An 18,863-nucleotide genomic window follows, 5' to 3' on the forward strand; every position below is an offset into this window, starting at 1 on the left:
CCAAGAGCTTTAAGAAATTGTCTTTTAACTTTACAGATTTCACACATATAATATCATTAGACCCAATATACAACACAACTGTTTTCAGAGCAGGAATCTGTTTCTTGATGGTGGGCATGACTTCTAATAACTCCAATACCCTAGCTCCAGGAAAACAAAGTGTACGGGTATTTCAGACTTCCACCAATCCAACCATGGAGCTTCCCATAATAATGGTTGATGGCTGTTGCCCATTTCGAGCCGGAGCCCTCAGCCCAACCATAGCCCCACCAGGGGCTCCGCTAACTCGTCTCGCACAAATTACAGAATTAGAATGAGTCATTAGAATTAGAATCCTTCTATTTCTAGGTTTATGACATCATCTTCATCATTATGAGGGCAGATGTTGTGGATCAAGATTAGCCATCAGTCAACTTCAAATTAATATATAGCTGCAAGCAGCTGGGGTTCAAGCTTTGGCCACATAGTGCCACCATCATGGCAAATTGGAAAGATTGCCAAATTCAATGATTACCAGTGCTGTATTATAGTGAAATTTAGATTAGTGAATGTTGTGATATTTCTTTTGTTGCAATTATTTTCAGAGCAAGAGGGATTTGGAGCAATAATAACGTTTTTTGCTTGAGTGATCAATGGATCGATCTATCTATATTTAGAAAAAATAAGCTTCTGTTGATGACAACAGCCGGGAGCCATTTTCACCTAGGTGAATAAACTGTCATGGATCAAGTCCATCTCGTTCATCAATTTTCCCTCCTATAGAGGAAATGTCTTGAGTGGTTCAGGAGGTCAGCAAACTCACTGGGATCTCCATGAGCCAGATCATGGCATCCAGAACCTCCTTGGGAATGCAGCTGACTTCTGTTTCCCAACTCCACCGCTTGGGGCTCCAAGGAACATGACTCTAATGAGAGAAGCATTACTAGCCATTTGTCCTCACAGTATGTGGATAAGTCATGGCCTTTTGCAATCTACCCACGCTGTGAGGAACTGATCCGACAAGAAGGAATGCCTCCGCTGGAGAAGTATCCCTCTCCCACCGTGCCAAGGAAGAGATCGAAGAGTCGGGCAATGTCTTCCCTGTCGCTGAGGTCAGGGTGCTCTGAACAGACCCTGACCAGTATCCATGAGGAAGATGAGACTAAGGTGGTCCACCTGATCAGCCAGGCCATGCATGAGGAGACTCCCATGGAAATAATGGCTGAGGTGAAAAAAGTGGCTAGTAAAGACTCCTCCAAGAAGAAGGCCTCCTTCTGGAGAAGACTGAGATGTCTTTGTTGCCTGGGGAAGAAGAAGGCTGTTACTACAAAAAAGACTAAGGTGGAAGAGCATGAGCAGGTAAAATGGTCACTCTGCACAATCAAAGTCACAAAGGTTAAAATGTGTTTTAATTCTCTCTTGTAAATGGTATGTTTTCTGTTCCTTTTACAGGAGGATTCTGAAGATGCTATTTTCCCTATTGGGATTTCTTTAAAATGCTCAGGAAATGATTGATGTCCTAAAACAGAACATTTTAATAAAATCCAAATATTTTACATGTCAGGATCTGTGTCTATTTCACATGTATGATACGTTTAGGGGTTTCCTTACATAGTGCTCCAAATTAGTCAGAAGATTAGGTCAGATATTCAGTCCATGGTCAAGTGTCAGACTATAACTGGTTCAATGATATGGAAAGTAGCAAAAAAACATAGATTACAAGCTTTACTAACTATTACAATAGTCTTCATTTTATAGGGACTACCGCTGGGGTAGTTTACTTGAAAACCAAACATGTCACATTAACAACCACAGAAGAAAAATAAACACACACACACACACACACTCACACAATTTTTATTTTATTTAATTTAACCTTAATTTAACTAGGCAAGTCAGTTAAGTGTAGCCAGGTGGTAAAAGCTCATAGCTGTATTAATTTATATTCACTAGATGGCACTGTCCCTTTAAGAGATCCATAAATAGTGTGCAAGCGTAATGTGATTGCTCATGCGCAGTGTGTAAGAGTGAGAGCAAGCAATTATACTGGAGAGCTGTTGAAATCCATTGTGGGTCCAAGGTTAGCTTCTTGCTAGCTGAATACCAGTGCTCTCAGAACCATGTTGTGGTTGATGATAACATTATTTGAAGCTACTGTATGGGTGAGATGAGGATCTACTGTTCCATGTGAGGTTAGGGTATCATATGGACAGTGTGCTAAAAGCAGAGCCACTACCGTTTATGCATTTCACTTTGTACTTATTGTACTCAGATTGTTTTTATGCACTTTACTAACATATTTATTTCACTTGATTGTGGTATGGACTGAACTTTACTTTATGGTGACTTCACCTTGCAGTGATATCCCTTCTACATGATCCTATTTTAAATGTAAGCTTCGACAGAATAAACAACCCCTAATTAGTTTGTGTCCTGTGCTGGGTTTACTTTCTCCAGGCTACATAAGAACAAATTCTTATTTACAATGACGGTCCTACCAAAAGGCAAAAGGCCTACTGTGGGGACTGGGGCTGGGATTAAAAATATAGGACAAAACACACATCATGACAAGAGAGACACCACAACACTACATAAAGAGAGACCTAGACAACAATATAGTATGGCAGCAACACATGACAACACAGCCTTTTTAGCAACACAACATGGTTGCAGCACAATATGTGGTACAAACATTATTGGGCACAGACAACAGCACAAAGGCAATACGATAGAGATAACAATACATCATGTGAACCAGCCACAACTGTCAGTAAGAGTGTCCATGATTGAGTCTTTGAATGAAGAGATGGAGATAAAACCGTCCAGTTTGAGTGTTTTTTGCAGCTTGTTCCAGTCGCTAGCTGCAGTGAACTGAAAAGAGGAGTGACCCAGGGATGTGTGTGCTTTGGGGACCTTTAACAGAATTTGACTGGCAGAACGGGTGTTGTATGTGGAGGATGATGGCTGTAGTAGGTATCTCAGATGGGAGGAGTTAGGCCTAAGAGGGTTTTATAAATAAGCATCAATCAGAGGGTCTTGCGACGGGTATCCAGAGATGACCAGTTTACAGAAGAGTATAGAGTGCAGTAATGTGTCCTATAAGTTGGCAAATCCGATGGCCGAATGGTAAAGAACATCTAGCCGCTCGAGAGGGCCCTTACCTGCCGATCTATAAATTACATCTCCGTAATCTAGCATGGGTTGGATGGTCTTCTGAATCAGGGTTAGTTTGGCAGCTGTGGTGAAAGAGGAGCGATTATGATTGAGGAAACCAAGTCTAGATTTAACCTTAGCCTGCAGCTTTGATATGTGCTGAGAGAAGGACAGTGTACTGTCTAGCCATACTCCCAAGTACTTATATGAGGTGACAACCTCAAGCTCTAAACCCTCAGAGGTAGTAATCACAAAAGTGGAGAGAAGGGTATTCTTCTTACCAAACCACATGACCTTAGTTTTAGAGGTGTTCAGAATAAGGTTCAGGGCAGAGAAAGCTTGTTAGACGCTAAGAAAGCGTTGTTGTAGAGTGTTTAACACAACATCCGGAGAGGGGCCAGCTGAGTATAAGACTGTATCATCTGCATATAAATGGATTAGAAAGCTTCCTACTGCCTGAGCTATGTTGTGGATGTACATTGAGAAGAGCGTGAGGCCTAGGATTGAGCCTTTGGGGTACTCCCTTGGTGACAGGCAGTGGCTGATACAGCAAATGTTCTGACTTTATATACTGCACTATTTGAGAGTGGTAGTTAGCAAACCAGGCCAAAGTCTCATCAGAGACACCAATCCTACTTAGCCGGCCCACAAGAATGGAATGGTCTACTGTATCAAAAGATTTGGCCAAGTCAATAAAAATCGCAGCACAACATTGCTTAGAATCAAGGGCAATGGTGACATAATATTGGACCTTTAAGGTTGCAGTGACACATCCATAACCTGAGAGAAACCAGATTGCATACCAGAGAGAATACTATAGACGTCAAGAAAGTCAGTCAGTTGATTATGACAAGTTTTTCCAAAACTTTTGATAAACAGGGCAAAATAAAATTAGCCTATAACAGAAAGGATCAGATTGATCTCCACCTTTAAATAAAGGATGCACCGTGGCTGCCTTCCACGCAATGGGAACCTCCCCAGAGAGAAGATGCATGTTAAAAAGGTCTGCTGATAGGCTTGGCAATGATAGAAAGGATCTAAACCAGGGCTGCCCAACCGTCTTCCTGGAGATCTATAGTCTTGTAGGTTTTCGTCCAACCCAAATGTAGCGTATCTGATTCAGCTAGTTAAGGTCTTGTTGAACAGGTAATTAAAATAATAAGGTGTGTTTTAGGGTAGGACTGAAAACCCACAAGATGGTAGATCTCTAGGAAGAGGGATGTGCAGCCCTGATTTAAACCATCTGATGCTATTTTACGTTTCATAACAAAAAAGTCACCCATGCCATGGTCGATATGAAACACAATGTAAATGAGTCCTACCATAGATAGACTGTAAAAAGATCACACATACAATAAATTATCTTTCTTCAGGACACGTCACTTCCGATTCAACGTTTTACTTCCGAAAAGCCGCACATTTTCTCCCTCTTTCTTTTCGCTTAGAACGCCATCATGGGTCGTATGCACGCTCCTGGGTAAGCATGTGTTTCATTCGGAAATAATAAGAATATTGGTTTTTGTTATCAGTAGCTGGACCTTTTTACATTACCTCGTCAGCTCCAACATATTTTTTTATGTGGACACATTTGTTTAAATGTCCACTATAATGATTTATAGCTAGTTAACAACTAGCGTTATGCCGCAACCAGCACAGTGACATGATGGCCGCGCACACACTCCTGCCATGAAAGCCGACTGCTTAGTCATTAAAATAATTATATGGGTTTTTAGTCGCATATGCGCGCACATTGCAACAGTAACAATGCATCCCCTCGATCAAGTTTGTATTTAGTCTTCCATGAATCGGTCTAAACCAGAAGATTATTTGCCCATTCCAGTGCTAATGTTAGCGTAGTGTTGGCTAGTTAGTCATAGCTTCTACCTAATGCTAGGTAGGTTACACTACATAACAAAGTATGTGGACACTTGGTCGTTGAACATCTCATAACAAAACCATGGTCATTAATGTGAAGTTGGTCCTCTTTGCTATAACAGCATACTTTTCTGGGAAGGCTTTCCACTAAATGTCGGAACATTGCTGCGGTGACTTGCTTTCATTCAGCCACAAGAGCATTAGTGAGGTCGGGGACTGATGTTGGACTATTAGCCCTGGCTCGCAGTCGGCGTTCCAATTCATCCCAAAGGTGTTCGATGGAGTTGCGGTCAGGTCTCTGTGCAGGCAAGCCAGCCAATTTCTTCTACACACCTCAACAAACCATTTCTGTATGGACCTCGCTTTGTGCAAGGCAGCATTGTCATGCTGTAACAGTGAAGGAAGGGCCTTCCCAAACTGTTTTACATTTTTGTAATTTATTTACCCCTTTTTTAAACCTGGCTAGTCAGTTTAGAACAAATTGTTGTTTGGCCTACACCGGCCAAACCCAGACGCTGGGCCAATTGTGCGCTGCCCTATGGGACTCCCAATCACGGCCAGTTGTGATACAGCCACAATGCTGTAGCATTAAGAGTTCCATTGAAGGGAAATAAGGGGCCTAGCTATAACCAGAGACCATTATTCCTCTTCCTCCTCCTGTACAATGCATTTGGACAGGTAGCAGTCCCCAGGCATCTGCCAAACCCAGATTTGTCCATCAGACTGCCAGGTTGTGAAGAGTGAGTCATCACTTGAGATAATGCTTTCCTATGGCTTTTGTCCAATGGAGGGGTGCTTTATAAAAAGGCCAAATCCACTAATTTGAAGGGCATGTCCACATACTTTTGTGTGTGTACGTAGTGTAGCTAGTTACACAGCTAACTAGCTAGCTAGTTGAAAAGTACTACACTAGCTAAATAACTAGCTAGCTAGTTGAAATGCACTATTTGTCATGATTTAAATAGCTACTGACTTAGAGCTACTTTCATTCTGTTTCAGCAAGGGCCTGTCCCAGTCTGCACTTCCCTACAGGCGCAGTGTGCCCACCGTAAGTATGTAGTTGGTCATTAAACTTTTAGATGGTCAACTGGCGTCTTGCTATCTGTTTGTAAGATATGTTAATGAATCTGGTCAACCTAGTAATGTGACTACATGGTTTGCCATTATATCATCATTGATACAACTTTCACTGGAATGCACATGTCATATTGCAGAGTCTTAGCTAAATACCAAACTTAAACTACAAATGATCACTCCTGTGAATAGAAGGCTCAGTGGACAAAGGGGACATCATCAGTCTCTCAACCTCTGAAATGTTGTTCTACAGTGGCTGAAGGTTACATCTGATGACGTCAAAGAGCAGATCTTCAAGCTCGCCAAGAAGGGTCTTTCTCCCTCTCAGATTGGTAAGTACCTTGTTAATTTGTATGCTGTCCAGCGCTTTCCATAAGATTTCCACATTATGAACTGAGAAGACAATGACTTATGCACCCTAACCCAAAGGCCATATCAAATGAATGGTATGATTTTGTCAGGTGTGCTAAAATCAACATGTACCTTGTCGCCTTTCCCTGAAGCTGCTGTGCCATTGAAAGTGAATTCAAGGTTCAACATTATCATTCCAGATTATTTACCCAGTCTTAGTCCTATGCATATTGTTACTCACATTCTTTTCCTCTCCATCCGCTTAGAACAAAAATAGAAAGTATTCTGTATTTTTCTACAACCAAATCATTTCGAGTTTGGCTGACCCCTACACAAAGTACAAACCACAGAGGGGAAGCTACCAGGAGACGTAAGTTAGAAAAGGCTGATACTACTGTTCTCTCTCCAGGTGTGATCCTTAGGGACTCTCATGGTGTTGCCCAGGTGCGCTTCGTCACTGGAAACAAGATCCTGAGGATCCTCAAGTCCAAGGGCCTGGCCCCTGACCTGCCTGAGGATCTGTACCACCTCATCAAGAAGGCTGTTGCTATAAGGAAGCATCTGGAGAGGAACAGAAAGGTAATGGCCTCTAGATGTTTGTCTCCAGTTAACTTCCAGGGAGGGAAGAGACTGTTAACTTCTTATGATATTGGGGACAGTTGCGTCCCACTTGGGCAAAAAACTTTCATTGAATCACATGTAAGATACTCAATTAAAGCTACACTCGTTGTGAATCCAGCCAACATGTCAGAAGGCTTTTCGACGAAAGCATAAGAAGCTATTATCTGATGATAGCCCAATAGTAAACAGAGGGTAGCATATTTCAACCCTGTAGGTGCTACACAAAACGCAGAAATTAAAAATAAAACATGCATTACCTTTGACGAGCTTCTTTTGTTGGCACTCCAATATGTCCCATAAACATCACAATTGGTCCTTTTGTTCAATTAATTCCGTCCATATATATCCAAATGTCCATTTATTTGACACGTTTGATCCAGAAAAAAAACAGCTTCCAAAAAATGCAACGTCACTACAAAATATTTCAAAAGTTGCCTAAACTTTGCCAAAATATTTCAAACTACTTTTGTAATACACTTTGGGTATTTTTAAACGTTAATAATCAATAAAATTTTGATGGGTCTATCTGTGTTCAATACAGGAAGACAACAAACCATGCTACTTTTCACGTCTTGCGCACTCTCAACAGTGTTACCCAGTTCCTAGATGGCCTACTTCATTGCACAAATGAAGCCTCAACCAAATTCCAAAGACTGGTGACATCCAGTGGAAGCAGTAGGAACTGAAAACAGGTTCCTAAGAAATATAATTTGCCAATGAAAACTCAGTGAACAGAGACCAAAAAAAAAAAATTCTGAATGGTTAGTCCTCTGGGTTTTGCCTGCTACATAAGTTCTGTTATACTCACAGACATGATTCAAACAGTTTTAGAAACTTCAGTGTTTTCTATCCAAATCTACTAATAATATGCATATTTTATATTCCTGGCATGAGTAGCAGGAAGTTGAAATTGGGCACGCTATTTATCCAAAAGTAAAAATGCTGCCCCCTATACCTTAAGTTAAACCACCAGCATCTCAAGCAAAACTTAATGTTTGAAAATCCAACTAAATTGTGCCTTGCCGTAAAAATTTATTGATTGATTGATTGATGTTCAATGTGGATATCCGGTGAGGTTGCTCTTGCATGGCTCTGTCCAAGTGGCTTATGGGAGCGTAGCACTATACAGTGCCATGATGTACAGTCCCGTTCCACAACATTGTACAGCAAGCCTGTTCCCAGCCTTTGGGCTGGTGGGGACGGCGTCCTGCATATTCCTACGTCTTCCCAGAGCCCCTGGGCCATGACTGGGGAGGCAAACCATGTAGTGCACAAGTTAACTGAAAATTGTAATACCTGCATTTGCCATTGACCGATTTTGAGATTTTTGACTATGTCGAAGGGCTGTTTAACTATAGCTTATTTTTTTCTTTCAGGACAAGGATGCCAAGTTCCGTCTGATTCTCACTGAAAGCAGAATCCACAGATTGGCCCGTTACTACAAGACCAAGAGAGTTCTTGCTCCCAACTGGAAGTAGTACGTAGTACCTCTTCACTGCTTTATTGACTTTAGGGAGAGCAAGCCAGCATGAAGGCATAGTACCTACTATATTAATATTTTCAGTTTGTTCACTAAATGGCACACTTCATTGTCTTGTTCTTCCCTTCTAAGAGATGAGATATTTCTTATGTGCTAGATAAACCTTGGAGGTAAATTAGCAGAGTGGCTGTTCTGTGCCAACCTGCCAGTCCCCTTCATACATCTATCTCCCTGCCACTCAGTGGTTCTAGTTAATTCTTACCAATTGCCATAGGCATTACCTAAACTGGATAATTAGCTGTCTTGAGCAGGCTGAGAGTATATACTAACAAATGTTCACTGGTTGATCATCAACCATACGACTGCTTCTATTGTTAGTTGTTAAAATTGGTGCTCAACGTATTAGTTGATTACAGACCTTTACATTACTAATTCCTTTTCCCTTTTGATCCACAGCGAATCCTCTACTGCTTCTGCTCTGGTGGCATAAGTCATTTTCACAAATAAAGATCCATTTGGAAGGATCTTGTCTGCTGTGTTTTTGTTTTAGAGGATGAGTTCTATAAAGGGTGGCTATAGTACTTATAGTGAAAAATATAAACCTCTAAAGTGTTGGTTTCTTGATTCATGAGCTGAAATAGATCTCAGAAATGTTCAATAGGCACAAAATGCTTATTTCTCAATTTTGTGTGCACTTTTTTTTTTTTTTTACATCCCTGTTATCATTTCTCATTTGCAAGACAATCCATCCACCTGAAAAGTGCGACCTATCAAGAAGCTGATTAAACATGATTACACAGGTGCACCTTGTGCTGGAGACAGAAGGACCCAATAAATGTGCAGTTTTGTCAGTACAATGCTACAGATGTCTCAACTTGAGGGAGTGTACAACTGGCATGCTTACTGCAGGAATGTTAAATAGAGCTGTTGTGAGAATTTAATGTTAATTTCTCTACCATGGTTTGGCAGTACAACCAACTGGCCTCAACCTCAGGCCACATGTAAGCACACAAGCCCAGGAATTTGACATCTGGCTGCATAACATGTGGTATTGTCTGGGGCGGGTGCTGATGAGTATTTCTGTCTACTAAAACCCTTGTGGGTAGAAACTCATTCTGATTGGCTAGATTTGGCTCCCAAGTGGGTGGGCCCATGGCCATGCCTCAACCTGGGCATGTGAAAATCATAGATTAGGGCTTAATGAATTTATTTCAATTGACTTATTACATAAGAGCATCCTCTGTAATATCTTTTAAATTGTTGCAATTATATTTTTGTGTGGTTAGAAAAATCCCTGGAGAAAGTAAAATGCCTTATTGCATAAATGGCTAAATAATTTATTTGTTTTAATTGAATAAACCTTTCCTTAGTATTTCAAAGTAATTTGAATTATATCAACACTTAAGCGTAGAATCATTGTTACCTTATTAAATGTGGTCTATATAATTGGATGGAGAGGCTCTGGTTCCTAGGCAACCTGGTGCAGTGGTGTAAAGAGTGCTGTGCTCTCCAGGCTTCCTCCCAGCTCTGACTTGCAGTAGGGGGGGGGATTGGTGGAGACGTGATCTAACACTGGGCCTCCACATGCAATCAATGAGAAACCTTTGTTTGGCATTTAGAGGCTAAATGAATGTATTGATGGTTTAATGATGAAGTGCTACTGTATTGAAGCGTTCAGTCATAATGTACAATTTTACCACAAGAGGGCAGCATTTAATGAATTACACAACCAAAGTTATGCCTTTAAAGGCTAAATGCCTGAACTTCTTTTGATGGTACATGTTTGTGAGTTCAGCAGGCATGTCTTTGCACATGCAACTGGTACATTTATCATGGGATGATGGTGCACCACGGGCCACAAAGACTACTCTTCATCACCAGCCGTCTCATAAACCCACAATCCTTAAGACTGCTAGGAAGCAGGAGTCTGATTAATGGAGCCTAACCTCTCACCCAGCAGTCCTGCTCACTTGGCCCATCTGGGGAGACTTAAGTGCAGGACCTGGAAGCTGTACTTTCTCTTCATCCAGATGGAACCATACACCTGCCAGAAGATGATTCACTTCAACACCAACTTTTATTCAATGTCATGAGTCATCTCCCCCTGAAGTATTATTTATTTGATTAGACTAGTCTGCTTATGTGACTTCAAAAGCCTGATGGCAGTACTGTTTTTTATTTAACTAGGCAAGTCAGTGAAAAACAAATTCTTATTTACATTGGGAACAGTGGGTTAACTGCCTTGTCCAAGGCAGAACGACAGATTTTTACCTTGTCAGCTCAGGAATTCCATCTAGCAACCTTTCGGTTACTAGTCCAACGCTCTAACCACTAGGCTACCTGCCACCCCATATACACCGCTCAAAAAAATAAAGGGAATACTTAAACAACACAATGTAACTCCAAGTCAATCACACTTCTGTGAAATCAAACTGTCCACTTAGGAAGCAACATTGATTGACAAATTTCACATGCTGTTGTGCAAATGGAATAGACAACAGGTGGAAATTATAGGCAATTAGCAAGACACCCCCAATAAAGGAGTGGTTCTGCAGGTGGGGACCACAGACCACTTCTCAGTTCCTATGCTTCCTGGCTGATGTTTTGGTCACTTTTGAATGCTGGCGGTGCTTTCACTCTAGTGGTAGCATGAGACGGAGTCTACAACCCACACAAGTGGCTCAGGTAGTGCAGCTCATCCAGGATGGCACATCAATGCGAGCTGTGGCAAGAAGGTTTGCTGTGTCTGTCAGCGTAGTGTCCAGAGCATGGAGGCGCTACCAGGAGACAGGCCAGTACATCAGGAGATGTGGAGGAGGGCAACAGCAGGACCGCTACCAGCAGCAGGACCGCTACCCCCGCCTTTGTGCAAGGAGGAGTAGGAGGAGCACTGCCAGAGCCCTGCAAAATGACCTCCAGCAGGCCACAAATGTGCACGTAACTGCTCAAACGGACAAAAACTGACTCCATGAGGGTGGTATGAGGGCCCGACATCCACAGGTGGGGGTTGTGCTTACAGCCCAACACCGTGCAGGACGTTTGGCATTTGCCAGAGAACACCAAGATTGGGAAATTCGCCACTGGTGCCCTGTGCTCTTCACAGATGAAAGCAGGTTCACACTGAGCACGTGACAGACGTGACAGTCTGGAGACGTCGCGGAGAACGTTCTGCTGCCTGCAACATCCTCCAGCATGACCGGTTTGGCGGTGGGTCAGTCATGGTGTGGGGTGGCATTTATTTGGGGGCCGCACAGCCCTCCATGTGCTCGCCAGAGGTAGCCTGAATGCCATTAGGTACCGAGATGAGATCCTCAGACCCCTTGTGAGACCATATGCTGGTGCGGTTGGCCCTGGGTTCCTCCTAATGCGAGACAATGCTAGACCTCATGTGGCTGGAGTGTGTCAGCAGTTCCTGCAAGAGGAAGGCATTGATGCTATGGACGGGCCCGCCCATTCCCCAGACCTGAATCCAATTGAGCACATCTGGGACATCATGTCTCGCTCCATCCACCAACGCCACGTTGCACCACAGACTGTCCAGGAGTTGGCGGATGCTTTAGTCCAGGTCTGGGAGGAGATCCCTCAGGAGACCATCCGCCACCTCATCAGGAGCATGCCCAGGCGTTGTAGGGAGGTCATACAGGCACGTGGAGGCCACACACACTACTGAGCCTCATTTTGACTTGTTTTAAGGACATTACATCAAAGTTGGATCAGCCTGTAGTGTGGTTTTCCACTTTAATTTTGAGTGTGACTCCAAATCCAGACCTCCATGGGTTGATAAATTTGATTTCCATTGATACTTTTTGTGTGATTTTGTTGTCAGCACATTCAACTATGTAAAGAAACAAGTATTTAATAAGAATATTTCATTCATTCAGATCTAGGATGTGTTATTTTAGTGTTCCCTTTATTTTTTGAGCTGTGAATGTTGAGATGTAATCCACTCCTTTTGAATCATGAGGAATACGTGCATTCAAATGGCTATAATAATTCATATTTAATTTGTCATTAATCATTGTAAATATTTGATAGCCTCTGGTTTAGATATCTGTACATTTTGGCTGTCAGTCATCAAAGAAAACATAAGATCATATTACCATTATGGCCCCTAAAGTTCCTTGAAAGCAGGAGCCTATAAATAGAAGCATTACTAAGGGGTGAGCTGTTCTGTGATCTTTTTTTCTGGAGATTTATCATGCATTACTGAGGCTAGCTTTATTCTGCTAAAAGAATAACAGGTAATGAAGATGTCACACATATTGATTTTGTATCAGTATATCTTGGTGTATCAGTATCTGTGTTAGACAGGGGCATGGTTTTAGTGCCTGAGGAGTGAAATGCCATCTTGGTGTGATATATCAGATTGCCTATAAGATCTTTATTGCATTTGCTGCAGAGCCCCTTCAGCTAGCACTGATTCAGCCGGAGTTGCTGCCTCCTAGGAGAGGACGATAACATTGAGTCACCTTGCTGCATTGTGAGCCTCTGGCAGTGGAGAGGCAGGAATCAGCAGCAGCGCCTATACTGCAGAGCTGTGCAGGACTGTGCATCACTACCGTGTGTGTTAGAGGGAGAGAGAGAGAATAGTGGAGAAAGGTTGACTGGGGACTGCAGTCTTATTTCCCCCTCTGCCCCAGGGTTCATGGTTTGGAGTTTTTCTCTGTCTGAAATGCTTTCGGTGAATGCACACCACCCCAGTGTAGATGACTTAGTGCAGTACAGCGACTGATCCTAGTTAAAATGCTCATGTTTTTTCCTCCTCAGACTGCTACTTGCAGATACAGTTATTCATAGTTTGTGGTGTGTCTCCAGGACTGAGTTGCTGCAGAGGGATTCAGTGGAATGAGAAAGGCAGATGGACAACTCTCCTGACAAAGGACTCTATAACTGTGGTCCTATGGGATCGGAGAGCTGTCAACCTCTCATCGCTGGCCCTCTCCCTCAGCAGCCTTGCTTTGAATGCCTAATGCAGCGTTTATGTGCTAGAAGGAAGTAGGAAATGCAGAAATATCCAACTCTTGCTAACTGGTTGTAGTTATACACGTGCCACAATGGACATTTCTGAGATTCCTAGTTCCGACTAGCATGTGAACACGGTATAACGTCACCACTCAGAGTTCCTGTCACTCATCAGCAACAATCAGTTATTCTTTATGTTCCATTGATATTTACAAAAGTTATTTTCAAATGCTTATTTGTGTGTGTTATACTGATACAATAAAATTAACATTAGCATGATATTTGGCTCACCTAACTTCATCTATTGTTTGCAGAGTCAACAATGAAGACAGATCACCACCACTACGGAAACACGACCTCAAACTTTTGGCTTAGTTTGTTTTAATTTTACATTTGATTTAAAATGTATTTAACTAGGCAAGTCAGTTAAGAACAAATTCTTATTTACAATAACGGCCTGGCAAAAGGCCTCCTGCGGGTCAGGGGCTGGGATTAAAGATAAAAATATAGGACAAAACACACATCACGACAAGAGAGACACCACAACACTACATAAAGAGAGACCTAAGACAACAACATAGCATGGCAGCAACACACAACACAGCATGGTAGCAACACAACATGACAACAACATGGTAGCAGCACGACATGGTATCAGCACAAAACATGGCACAAACATTATCGGGCACAGACAACAGCACAAAGGAAAGAAGGTAGAGACAACAATATATCACGCAAAGCAGTGATCATCAAGGCAGGTTTTCAAAAAGAGCTCATTTGATGTATAATACCTGTAGTCAATAAGATTTGGAGAAGAAGCGTGTTTGATTTCACACCATCATTCCAGAGTAACAGTACATCAAACCAATGGGGGACAGGCCAGCAAAGCCTCCTCAATAGGGATTCAGTGATCAAATATTTATATTGCAGTGGGATGTTTGATGCTTTCTGCTCCCTGGGAGTGTACTCTGGGTTGTTTTAGTCCAGGAAGGAAGGAGATTGATAACCTTTACCTAACAGGAAGCCCACGAGGATATGGAGAGTTATTTATCTTCTTTTAGTCCTTTTAAAAATGTATTGGACCAGGAGACTGTTCAGTAAGAACATTTTTAGATAAAACATTGCATTGGTAAAAAGAAATTAAAAAGCCTGATGGCAGTACTATTTTTTTATTTAACTAGGCAAGTCAGTGAAAAACAAATTCTTATTTACAATGACAGCCTAGGAACAGTGGGTTAACTGCCTTGTTCAGGGCAGAACAACAGATTTTTACCTTGTCAGCTCAGGAATTCGATCTAGCAACCTTTACGGTTCCTAGTCCAACGCTCTAACCACTAGGCTACCTGCCACCCCATATATATTGAGATGTAATCCACTCATTCTGAATCATGAGGAATACGTGCATTCAAATGGCTATAGTAAAAATAAAGGTTGTCATAAATACATTGGAAAGAGGCCAGACATTATATGTTGTCTTCCTTTTTTGATGTCCAGTGATACAGCTCTTTTCCCTCTTTACTTATGGAGATGTAGGCTGCTCTACTTTGTACTGTGACTTTGAGCTTTGCCTCACACCCCAAGTTGAATTTATGGGCAGCATCAGGAAATTGGGCAGGTCTGTTTGATGCAGTGTAAGCATTATTGTAATGTGTCATGGTTGGGAAGGGTCTCTGTCCTTAAGGCCTGCAGCGCCAGTGAGAGAGACGTGAAGCTAACAGATCCACAGCTAAACCAGCTTTGTGTGTACATGCCACACACACTATCACACACATTGTCACATACACACACAGATTGAGTCGGATTGTAGATGCATCATTAATTCACTTACTGCTATTTAACATATTGTCAGCCATACCACACAATAAAGCTGGCTATTTATAGCCTTTCTCTGATGACAACAATGGCCTCCTGAGCAGTTGCTTCTTTTTATGTGAACTTGCCCTGCTCTTGAGAGAGGTCCTGCCATGTCAGTGTATTTTTGTTACTGGGAAGTCTCTCACTCAGAGAAACCTGATAGCTGCTGGACCTGGGGTGTGAGGACTGTGAGGACAATGTAAGGCATGGGATAATAGTCCCATTACAGCACAGCCAGATGCATATTTTAGGAAATTTCTGTCCGTATCCAATTTTGACAGTGCAGCTTCAGGCAATATTTACCGTTAAAGAAATACAGATTTGCATAGCCTATACCGATGTAGATTTCATCACTCTTTTGTTGTTGAGAATCTTTCTGTAACCTCTTTCAACATCTATCCAAAATATTAGTCCTACACATGATACATTTCTGAAATTCTCAAGATGTTGCCATAGCCATGGGAAGTAAGGGTGCTGAGGGTGCTGATGAGTCAAAATTATAGCCATTTTAATTCAATTTAAAAAATGAGCGGAGAAAAATAATTGTCACTGATCTTACTGTGTGCGTCGTGGGGTGAGCTTCCTGTTTGAAGCTCACCCCACAATTAAGTGATGTGATTCTGATCATGTGATTTCTCTGTAGGCTTGCACATTTTGGGGAATATTCAGAGCTGAAAACTTTCCATGGGAATTAACGGGAATTAATATTAATACCATTTAAATGTAGATGTTGTTTTTGCAGTGGATATATTTACCATACCATATGGTGACATAAACCTTTTACCTTATCATAAGTAGACAATTGTATTGACAATTGTCGCCAGACTGCCAAGAAACTTGCCCTCAACCAGGCCAAGGTGGCGAGCCACAGTAGTGATGACACCATAGAACTTGTTGATCTCTGCACCAGACAGGATGCTCTTGCCAGCATACTTGGGGTCCAACATGTACGCTGTGGCATGTATGGGCTTCAGGCAGAAGTCTTCACGCTTTTTGATGCATTTCAGAACTGCAGTTTCCTCTGCTTGGATCAACAGTGAAGTGAGCAGGGCAGTACGGATTTCTTCTCTTACATCTGCAAGCAGAGTCAGACCGGATGGCACTGTCTCCCTCAATCCGTGCAATGGCTACTGCTATATATTTTTCAGGAGTTTCAGGCTGCTTACCACTCTCTCCAAAAATACATCATCCAGGAGCATCCTCTTGATGGGGCTGTCCATTTCAGCAGACTATGATATGGCCATTTCATGGAGAGACTTCTTCCCCACAAAGAGACTGTCAAACATGATGACAACACCACCCCAACCAACGGGTGTTGCTGGGCAGCTTCAATGTGGTTCTCTTATTCTTCTCACTTTGCTTGGTGAGGTAGATTGCTGCTATAACTTGATGACCCTTCACATACCTAACCATTTCCTTGGCTCTCTTGTAGAATGTATCCATTGATTTCAGTGCCATGATGTCCTTGAGGAGCACATTCAATGCATGAGCAGCACAGCCAATGGGTGTGATGTGATTGCATTGTCTGTCACCAGTTCAAATACCTTCTGTGGTCCAAGGTCATTGATGACTGTCTTCAGCTCATCTGCAATGTAGAGACTGGTGTGTCTGTGCTCTTGTAGAATACTGGTTGAGGAGTGGAGATGATGTAGTTAATTATTCCTTGCCCTCGAACATTCAACCACCCATCATTGAGGATTGCAATACAGTCTGCTTTCCCTATGATTTGCTTGACCTTCACTTGAACTCTGTTGAACTCTGCATCCAGCAAATTAGTAGATAAAGGATGTCTGGTTGGAAGGGTGTATGCTGGGCGAAGAACATTCAGAAATCTCTTCCAATACACATTGCCTGTGAGCATCAGAGGGGAACCAGTTGCATACACAGCTCGAGCAATACATTCATCAGCATTTCTGTTTCCAGGAGGACCATGAGCTGTTGCTATCGATAAGGTGTCTGATTCATCATTTTCACCTCGAATAGAGGTAAAAATACTTTTGTCAGAGGTTGCTTGTTGTGAGCGCTGAGGGAACTTTATGCACTTGGCCAGATGATTCTGCATCTTTGTTGCATTCTTCACATATGATTAGGCACAACATTTGCAAATGTACACAGCTTTTCCTTCTACATTAGCTGCAGTGAAATATCTCCACACATCAGATAGTGCCCGTGGCATTTTCTTGTAAAGATTAGAAAGAAATTAGTTTAAAAAAATACAATTCCATGTACAGATAAATAGTTAAGGAGTTAGATTAAACAACTCCTTTGTAAGATAAATGTTTTAAAATGAAACATGTATGGAAACAGGTGAATTAACACTCTTCAGTTAGCAGGCTCAAGTAATCTAAACCCCACATGGTAGCAAAAACTAACTAGCAGAAATTGTTAACAAGTTAGAAATTATTTAAACACACTTTTGCTGTAGGCTACTATTTACTAGTTAACAAAAAATAATGTATGTCGTATAAAATATATTCACCCCATCCAGTACTGTAATCAAAATTGACCAGAAAGCATGTAGTCCTTGGCTCAGACAATGTAGTAGTGTGGGCTCAATAGCATCTCATTAGTGTGCAAGATCTTGAGAATCAACTGTACATGTGATGGAAGAATGCACTGTGCATGCAGAGAGTTGCAATTCCATTGAATTGGGGATAGTTTAACCAAAGACCTAGAATTGCCATGTGTAACCCACAAAAAAGGTTCACTGTTATAAGCTAATTTATTTGATGAATTTAAGCAAAATTCCCCAAATTCCAGGGCTTAACTTCCCATGGAAAATTTCCAGAAATTTACCGGAAAGTTTCCAACCCTATTTCTCTGCAAAGGCATAGTAACAATAGTTTTGATTTTCTCTTGTCAGACCAATAAATAAACACGTCAGGATTAAGCTGTCCCAGTTTATATGATGTCCCACTCATTCCGAATTCACCCTATTTGAGTTTAAAATGCTTCTAAAGTTAGTCATTTCCACTTTTATATTACCAGACTTGATTTGTCCTAACGAAAAATGTATGAACCTCTACAAAAATGTCCATAAATTATAATCCACATAATTCACATTTCCTGCTGTATGCTCAAATTAAGATCCTACATCTGTACATTTAATCTGAAAGATAGAGAGACTCATTTTGCAGACCATGTTGAATAGTTTGTGCTATGTATTTTTCACCACACTAGAAGGAAGCACAATCGTATCATGTGCCTGTCACACCCTGACCTTAGAGAGCCTTTTTATTTCTCTATTTGGTTAGGTCGGGAGTGATTTGGGTGGGCATTCTAGTTTTCCTATTTCTTTGTTTGGCCTGGTATGGTTCCAAATCAGAGTCTATCGTTGTCTCTGATTGGGGATCATCGGTCGGGGTGTGATTTGGGTGGGCATTCTAGTTTTCCTATTTCTTTGATTGGCCTGGTATGGTTCCAAATCAGAGTCTATCGTTGTCTCTGATTGGGGATCATACTTAGGCAGCCTTTTTTTCCCCCTTTAGTTTGTGGGATCTTGATTTTGTATAGG

General features: G+C 41.8%; 1 protein-coding gene and 3 non-coding genes across 4 annotated transcripts; all 4 read left to right on the forward strand.

Annotated features, from left to right (window-relative positions):
- The first annotated feature begins 4,482 nt into the window (after window positions 1-4,482).
- LOC110506672 (small ribosomal subunit protein uS15) lies at window positions 4,483-9,057 on the forward strand. The gene is made up of 6 exons (XM_021586465.3): window positions 4,483-4,609; window positions 6,007-6,055; window positions 6,335-6,413; window positions 6,842-7,011; window positions 8,430-8,530; window positions 8,990-9,057. The coding sequence occupies exons 1-6, from the start codon at window positions 4,587-4,589 to the stop codon at window positions 9,021-9,023; spliced, it is 456 nt and encodes a 151-aa protein (XP_021442140.1). The 5' UTR covers window positions 4,483-4,586; the 3' UTR covers window positions 9,024-9,057.
- LOC118944577 (small nucleolar RNA SNORA68) lies at window positions 6,492-6,623 on the forward strand. Its single transcript, XR_005039929.1, has one exon. It is a non-coding gene; the product is annotated as a small nucleolar RNA SNORA68 (small nucleolar RNA).
- On the forward strand, window positions 8,108-8,330 carry LOC118944571 (small nucleolar RNA SNORA73 family). Its single transcript, XR_005039923.1, has one exon. It is a non-coding gene; the product is annotated as a small nucleolar RNA SNORA73 family (small nucleolar RNA).
- LOC118944584 (small nucleolar RNA SNORA19) lies at window positions 8,631-8,758 on the forward strand. Its single transcript, XR_005039936.1, has one exon. It is a non-coding gene; the product is annotated as a small nucleolar RNA SNORA19 (small nucleolar RNA).
- Window positions 9,058-18,863: the final 9,806 nt, after the last annotated feature.

This window comes from Oncorhynchus mykiss, chromosome 26 (assembly GCF_057628025.1).
Source record: "Oncorhynchus mykiss isolate SJ-2025 chromosome 26, ASM5762802v1, whole genome shotgun sequence".
Taxonomy (NCBI): Eukaryota; Metazoa; Chordata; class Actinopteri; order Salmoniformes; family Salmonidae; genus Oncorhynchus; species Oncorhynchus mykiss.